Source organism: Ipomoea nil, unplaced genomic scaffold, assembly GCF_001879475.1.
Source record: "Ipomoea nil cultivar Tokyo-kokei standard unplaced genomic scaffold, Asagao_1.1 scaffold1770, whole genome shotgun sequence".
Lineage (NCBI taxonomy): Eukaryota > Viridiplantae > Streptophyta > Magnoliopsida > Solanales > Convolvulaceae > Ipomoea > Ipomoea nil.
Window position 1 is genome coordinate 1584997 of NW_017618198.1, and position 8288 is coordinate 1593284.

General features: G+C 39.6%; 1 protein-coding gene across 1 annotated transcript; it reads right to left on the reverse strand.

Moving 5' to 3' along the window:
* Positions 1-2907: 2907 nt before the first annotated feature.
* LOC109192510 (sucrose synthase-like) lies at positions 2908-7695 on the reverse strand. The gene is made up of 13 exons (XM_019343183.1): positions 7537-7695; positions 6766-6889; positions 6558-6684; positions 6328-6479; positions 6030-6222; positions 5621-5956; positions 5448-5543; positions 4934-5107; positions 4719-4835; positions 4415-4581; positions 4099-4323; positions 3451-4014; positions 2908-3274 (listed from the first exon to the last, which is right to left on the reverse strand). The coding sequence occupies exons 2-13, from the start codon at positions 6861-6863 to the stop codon at positions 3106-3108; spliced, it is 2418 nt and encodes an 805-aa protein (XP_019198728.1). The 5' UTR covers positions 6864-6889; positions 7537-7695; the 3' UTR covers positions 2908-3105.
* Between the last annotated feature and the right edge of the window lie 593 nt (positions 7696-8288).

Here is an 8288-nt window from a genome sequence, read left to right on the forward strand (position 1 = left end):
TGGAGAAATGGTAGGAACCTGTGCTTATTGTTGGATATTTCGTTGGTAATAAAAATCCAATAATAATCCTACGAAAAGATTATTATTTTATGGAAGAATCGGGAAGAAAAGTGAAGAGATATAGCTCGGGTTTGGTGTAGGTTGTTAGCACGAGTCGAGCAAATAACTCTTTCCTTAAAACCTTATTTGCTACCTCCCACAAGTGCTAGGAACGTTGTAGCCTAGGTTTCCTAGGATAAAACGTGCTGCGATTCAACATTTGAGCACCCAAACTTTGAACCCAGCGAACAAGAATAAGGCTTAGAACACAGTAGGCTTAAGAGAAGAGTAAAAGCAGAGAGTTTTGAGAGCTGAAACAATATATTTTCGTTGTGTGAAAATCTGCTGCTTTACCCCTTCTTATATAGGGTTGAAGGAGTTCAATAACTTGCTTTACCCCTTCTTATATAGAGTTAAAGGAGTTCAATAGCTTTTAATACCAACCTTCTAACTCGTGTAACAACAACCCATTAACTTGAGTTTTAATTCAAAATTTAAAATTTGAATTAATTAAAAAAGGTTCGTGCTTAGCTTAAACCAATCAACTATTCCAATCTTATTTTGGGATTTGATTTGCACCAGCTTGCGCACGAAAGAAAGCCTCTATGCTATGAAATTGAATAAACTTTAGAAGAGCTCTTGTATAAATAGTGGTACAAATCCACTTCTCAAACTAATGTGGGACAAAAGCTACTCTTTTTCCCTTCATTTTTTTAACTCAAATGGGTCTACTTTGAGAACCAATATCTCATTCATCCATTATCCGTTTTGAGCGTACAATATATCAATCTATTCGTCTCACTACGAAGAACCCGAATCCACTTTGACAGGACCCAAATTGAAAGTGGACTCCACTAATAATTGTACCACAAAATAGCCACTTAATATGCCGTTTTATGTCATTTTAAACTATTTTTTCCAACACTTATTTTTTAAAAAATCCTTTTGCATTGTAAGTTTGCGCACACTACTACTACTACTATGACTATTATTATTATTATTATTATTATTAATTATTATTATTATTATTATTATTATTATTATAATTTATTCTATAATATGTTTTTTTTTTTCTTTGCGCATAACAACATTTTACCACCTTCTTCTTCTTCTTATTATTATTATTATTATTATTATTATTATTATTATTATTATTATTATTATTATTATTAAAATACAGTATTGATTTTAAAGATTGTAATTTTAATAGAGCCTCATTTATTTACTAAAATGAGACCACAAAAATTTAAAAATCGATCCTGACTGGCCCCACGGGCCTATGTCCTTAAGTGTCTAATGATATTCAAGCCTTTAATTTACGTATTATGACTAATGTTCTTAATGTAGTGCATGAGCAGAATTGTACCGTTAGTGTTCGTTTAGTTGGTTAGAATTCTCATTTTTTTCAGTTCTTTGTCCTGGCCAGGGATTCAGAATGAATTCTTGGATTTGTGTTTATGGTTCTTGTTTTATGGCCACCTGGTGTTGTTCCTTCACTACCCATGTTTGTGTAAAGCTGGTCAAAATGGATGAAATTAATTGGCCCGGGGTATGCGTGGATCAATAAGTTCACATAAAATTTAAAGGGTAAATTGATAAAGGCAAATAATTGTTGTAATATTAAATGGATTAATGTAAGAGCATTACAAGGACTATTGTGTAAGAATGAGACATGATTTGTAATAACTACATAAGGCCAATTTATACATGGATATTCCAACTAATTTAACTAACTTCGTGGTGAGACACAAAACTTGGTCAAAACCCACATGTTGGGCCGCGGGGTTGGGCCAAATCCAGCCGCTGCACCCCCAAAAAGGACTCTGAGACGCAACAACGATCGTCGGAGGCTGGACCCATGCCCCTGCTCGGGTAGCCTGGCCTCATCCAGGTTGCCTTCTTAGTCTGGACCCCCTTGGTCCGGATCGTCTCTATTGGCCCGGACCACCTTCTCGGTCCGGGTCATTTGCTTGGACCGCTCGGATCATCGTATTAGGCTTGGAATTATGGGCTCCTGAACCCATGATTCCTATTCTTAGGTCATTTTCAATATATCCATAAAAAGCATCGCCCAATGGACCTGGTTTGGATTAATGGCCTCTATCTATACTTCAACTCTGCTACTAGTTTCTTTATGGGGCAAAAGAATTGGTGGATATGGAAACCCACTTAAGCAAAATGAGCTGGACTTGAATTCACCAGTTAAGGTATGGGATGCTTTTCTATTTTAGATACATGTTTAATTTTTTTTGTGTTATCTATAATCTATGTATACCCCAAAAAGTTTGAGTACTGGAAGTGGCCATAATGCCCATGTGCCACTCATATGTTATCATATCCTTGTCTGTCATCATAGTTATACTCATATGTTATCATATCCAGGTTGCCACCACTCTTGCCGGTGCTATGTACATATGTTATCTTTAAAATAAAATTTAAAAAAAAAATTGTTTCTTTCTTTCTTCTTCTTGTAATGTTGCTGCAGAAATTTAAAAAAAAAATTGTTTCTTTCTTTCTTCTTCTTGTAATGTTGCTGCAGATATTCTCCCTCTTCATCTATAGCTAAGACTATTCTTTGTACTTAGTTCACCATGGTAAGCAACTGTCTCTTTCTTTGCAGTGTCCTATAATGGCGTTTTGGTACTACAAATTCAGAGCTGTTTGTCATCACATATCTGCTGAGCTGGAGTCCTTTAGTAGAAATTGTCTTTTTCTAACTTTTTGACAGTTTTAATTAATTTTTACTCATCAGGTGTGGATTTTGCAGGCGAAAGGGACAGAGGGTTGGTTTGGACATCGTTTTCTCCGCAATGAATGAAAACCTCTACCTGAATGGACATTCAATTCTGGTATTTTTAATGCCAACAATTTTGAATTTTCAAATTTCCAATCTTCTTCCCTAAATACACAGAAATTGAAAAGCAAAAAAAATACAAAACAAACGAGAATCATTCGTTAAACAGAAGCAGCCTCTTGAAATGATGAAAATCTCAGATTGGTTTTTCTTATTTATTCATTCAAATTCAGCCTCTCTCCCTCCGGGCATTGCCTTCTTCTTCATCTTCTTTACTCCTCTGCCAATGGCACAGCCTCGGCCAATTTGCGGTATTTGAGAGCATAAAACATTTCCAGATAGCGACGGATCTCCAGGCGATCCAGCTTCGAAACATGCTTCCAGAACCCATAAACAGCCGCCAGTGTCAACAGCCGGTCTGAATATATCTGCCATGTATACCTATTTCAAACAAACAAAGCAAACGCTTATCACTACGCCAGAAGCTGATAGTTGGATTGCACATTAATGGCTATATGCTCACATGTCTAACAATCTGGTGCAGGACTTGACCTGATGGGTCATCAGGTCAAGTCCAGCAGATATGTTTCGTTTTAACTAAAAGATTAGATGCTTACTTCTCCTGGATACGTTTCAACCCGCCCGCTGAGATGGTTTCCCAGTGGGAAGGATCCTTCTTGGACTTCTCGAAGAAATCAACGAGGAGCTCGGCGGCCTGTTCACCGTGGTATGGATCAATGTGGAAGCCAGACTTGCCATGGACGATGATCTCGGCTGGGCCTCCTTGGTTAGTAGCGAAGGTGGGCAAACCACAGGTCATGGCCTCCACCACAGTCAACCCGAAGGCCTCATAGAAGGCGGGTTGAACGAAGGCTCCCCGGGTGTCACAGATGTATCTGTACAGCTCCCCGTTCCTCACACGGTTCATCTGGGAAGAGATCCACCTGAACTGCCCGTTCAGGTTGTGCGTCTCGATCAGCTCGTGCATCTTCTTCATCTCCGCCTGCTCCTCCAGGTCCTTCGACTCCTTCCTCCTGTCGCCCCCGACCACCACCAAATTCACCAGCTCCCTCAGCTTCGGGTTCTTGGCGTACCACTCTACAAGCCCGGTTAAGTTCTTCACACGGTCCAACCTCGCCATCGTGAACAAGATGGGCTTGCTCCTATCCTTTAGCACACACCTAAAGATTGTGCAACAATGCTTCATTACTAGCAAGTTCTAATAATTGACTTTCTGTTATCATAAGTGCTGCAAATGAACTTACAGATGCTCCTCATTCTCGACATCACTATATAGCAAGTCCTCGATTTCGGGGTGAAGGGCTGTCAGCCTCTTCTCCTTCTCGGAGTAAGGGAAGTAGAGATTCATATCAGCTCCTGGGGAAACAATGTTGAATTTCGGGTCGAAAACATCGATTCCATGGACAACTCTGTACAGTCCAGGCATTGTGAATGCCTGATGGCTCTCATACTGCCCAACAGTGTCCTTGCTGGAATCAAAAACCAAACCATTTTTAAATGTAAAACAAAACATTAGCTAAACCCGAAAATTTGACCATATATATATATATATATATATACCTGCCAGCTATCTCCTGGAAGGTGCTGGTGATGATAAAATCAGTGTGGTTCATAGCAATCAGATCAGCAGTGAATTGGCATGAGAAGTGATATTTCTCATCAAACTTCTTCAAGTAAATGTCTGAATCTGGATACTTCGTCTTCTCCAATGCGTGGGCAATGGTGCACTGCAACAACAGAAATTGCAGGAAAATCATAAATCCTTTATACTACTAAACCAATCTAACTATTAGTTGAAATGGAGCACTTATTTTAATTTGGTACGAGCATATAATATATATAAACATAAATGTGCAATCCAGACCTGTGTAACACCCAACTTGTGAGCCAGCAATGAGGCAACAAGATTTCCCTCACTGTAGTTTCCGATAATCAGATCGGGCTTAGCCTGCAGCTCTGCAGTGATCTCCTTTGCAACATCCTATGATTACGAGAAACATTGACACATTAAATATGGTCCGACGGGTGGCTAATAACACCTACCAGTAAAACAAAAACAAACAAAAAAACTCATTTTACCTCGGTGAAAGTCTCCATGTATGGCCAGACTTCGAACCTAGAGATCCATGGGCGAACCATTCCCTTCTCAGTCCTGAAAGGAACTCTCAGAATGTGCGAGTACTCTGCCCCGTATACTTTCTCAAGACGCTGCCCGCAGGTGGTTCCAACAGCATCCGGCAGCAACCTAGTTATCTGGTAACAACATCAGCAAGATCATGTGTTAAATCAAGACATCAAGACACACAACACGTAAAAACATCGTACAACAAATCTTTGTTCTACTTGACCTCAATCTACCACACAGAAATCAATTGAACTAACTATCTGTCACCCAGAAACCAATTGAACTAACTGAATTGCCCATGCAGGCAAATCCTTATTTGTTATACTTACAATGAGGATTCACTTTGTTCAACTTGACAACAATCTACGACCCAGAAACCAACTGAACTGACTATCTGCTACCCAGAAACCAATTGAACTAACTGAACTACCCGTGCAGGCAAATCTTTGTTTTGTTTGTTCTACTTACAATGAGGATTCGGGGTTTGATGTCAAGCCCTTGCTCCTTAATGCGCTTAATCATCTCGCGCTCCAAGGCAGGAACTTGATCCAAGATGTAAACAACCTGAAAACCGAATCGAGAATGAGCCCAGAACACAGAATTGAACATCAAGAATGTGAATCAGGAACATGTAATGGCACCTGGCCACCGGTGTCGGGGTATCCCAACACATTCTCCTGGGCGAAATAGCCGTGGGGGGAAAGAATGACAACATTGAACACCATAGGAATCCTGCCCAAGAACTTCTCGAGAGTGCACGAATCGGGGGCTTCAAGGAGGTCAAGAAGCATACAGATCATCTCCAGAACACGCTCCGCGGTGTCTCCCCACCCCCTCTCCAACCCGATTTCCTGGAACCTATGTTCGAATTCGGAGTACGGTGTGTCTGCAGGGAGTGTTGTTAGGTACTCCTCGGCCTTCCTCAGCACATTTTGCAGAGTGTTTAGGTTCTGAATCCTGTCATTCAACATCATCGTCTGCAAAAAACACTAAAACCTCTGAAAAAACATCCTTAAACCCTACCCACAACATCAAGATTTGTGATTTTACCTTCCCCTTGTACTGGTGAACCCGGAGGAAGTCTAGGAGAGGAGCCATGCTCTCCTTGTCATGGAACATTTTAGCAGAGAGATGTCTGTTAAGGAACTCAACTCCATTCCCAATAGACTTGGTGAGAGTTGGCTTGGGAAAGGATGCAGTAAATGGCTCAAAATCCAGTTCCAGAACAAAGTTGCCATTGCCACTGCACCACACAAAGCAACAACATTACACATTTTAGGACTGACAAATCCTTAAAACCGTTCTGTCTCAACTAAAAGTCTAAACTAATAGTTAAAAAAACACTTACTTTCCATTCACAAGCTCTTCTTTGAACTGCAGATACTGAGGAACAGTCAATTCCTCAACAGCTAAAGCATTCACATTAACTCGGACATATTCCCAGACACCCGGCCTTAAACGGATAGCAAGAGCAACCCACGGCGACAAAACTATCGCTTCCTGGTTTCATAGTACAAAACATTAATTCCCCATAGGAAAAACCGAAAAAAAAAAAAAAAAGTTGAAATTTTTGTTTACCTGTGTGCATTTGAGAACTTCCTGAAAGGCATGATCGTTGAGTTTATCCTGGTCAGTTTTGCAGATAGCTTCAAACTCAGCCAGCAGTTCATGATGCTTCAAGATTCCTTTCCCATGGCTTTCAATCCTGAAACCCACAAAAACCCATTACCACCTCGGCATTTCATCAACCATAACGAATCAAAAAACCATCTTTATTATTATTTACCTCGACATAAACAACAGAATCTCATTGCGGTGGGCGGCCAGGGTGGCGTCAAGGCGCTCACGGAGGCTGTGAACACGGGTCAGAACACGATCAGCCATGGCAGATTAGCAGCAAACGATCAAAACTGCAAGAAAAAGAAATAAGAAAGTGAAGTGCCCTTCATGGGTTGATCCAAGAGCGGAACTTATAGTAGCAGAAGAAAGAACAGATTGACCGACAATTCAATCTAGAACGTCACAAATTTCCAAACCTAACACCCCATCTGCATAATCGAATTTATTAATTTGATCTTATCCATGGGAATCGAATAAAACAACAACACATGTTATGTATACGCAAACCCAAACCCACTTCCTCTGTTGCATACGTAATTAATTATGTAAACTTCATAATTTTCTACGAGGTGTTCGTCAATCCTGCCCAACTAAACCATCAAATTTTGACTTTTTGTGTTAAGGGTGGCCGACTGGCCGTGACATTTAATTTCTACCAGGAAAATTTACTTTTCTAAAATTCTTTATTTACTTCCAGAACTAAGATCTGAAAGGTGGTATCTTTTTTAGACTTTTTCATATCTCAGCTAAAAAAAAACTAGTAAAAGCTACAGAAATCAAGAAAAAAGGAAGCCAAAACCCCAAACCCCAAACCCCCTTCTTTTCATTTCCCAGAAATCAAAGAAAACCCGCCATGATCATGATCAAAACTCCATTAGCAGAGACAAAGATTAAAACTTTAACACAGAAACCAGGGAAATGAGGCTGTCATTTTTACCTCAGAGAAGAAGAGAGCCAATGCAGGAAAACAAGAACTCAAGAAAGAAAGAAATGAGCAGAAAAAGTAAAAGAGTAACAATGAACACAAAACAGATGGGGGCAAATTAAAGAGAGCAAATGAAAGAGTTTTGCTTTGGTGATGGGAAAAGCACTAGCCAGAGAGGGGTTTTTATACCCAAAAAAAGCAAGCAGTACCCAAAATTTCTCTCTCTCATTTCTTTTTTTTCTAACACGAATACGTGACAATGATGATCAGGAACTGGGGTGGGTCGCTGGTTTTAGGTGCATTGATAATCGCGATACAGCAATCCCCTTTTGTTTGTTTACGTTCAAAGCCATACACTTTGCACACAGTGGCGGTTTCAGTTTCTTTCATTGTACCTTTTTTACCAAACGCTATGTTTCAAGCTCCAAAACCAGCAAACCAGCTTCGGTATTGTACGTTTTCATCACTAATCCTGTGTACCCATTTCTTTAATCCTATGGGCACCTTTTTTTTCCTTTGTAAAAAACATTATTTACTTGACTTTTGTAGAGGACTTGTAGGAGAGTTTGTATGCCATTTTTGGAAGCACATTTCTTTTTTTAATTGCAATTATTTCTCATTTGCTAAAAATAAATACTCCAAATGGTAATTTTCTTTTCCTAGTTGGGAATAATGTTCGGTAGGGTTACATCTAATCATAGTTCGGGTTTTAAACCGACAATTCAAGATTCAAGTATAAAAAGAATTAGAATAAATCTATACAA

Bases quoted from the DNA above. Each gene is read 5' to 3' on its own strand.
- LOC109192510 (XM_019343183.1), bottom strand. From the start codon at position 6,863: ATGGCTGATCGTGTTCTGACCCGTGTTCACAGCCTCCGTGAGCGCCTT. The intron at 5,957-6,029 runs GTAAAATCACAA...TGTTTTTTGCAG, and splicing joins TTCACCAGTACAAGGGGAAG to ACGATGATGTTGAATGACAG. The intron at 4,836-4,933 runs GTAAAATGAGTT...TCGTAATCATAG, and splicing joins ACATGGAGACTTTCACCGAG to GATGTTGCAAAGGAGATCAC.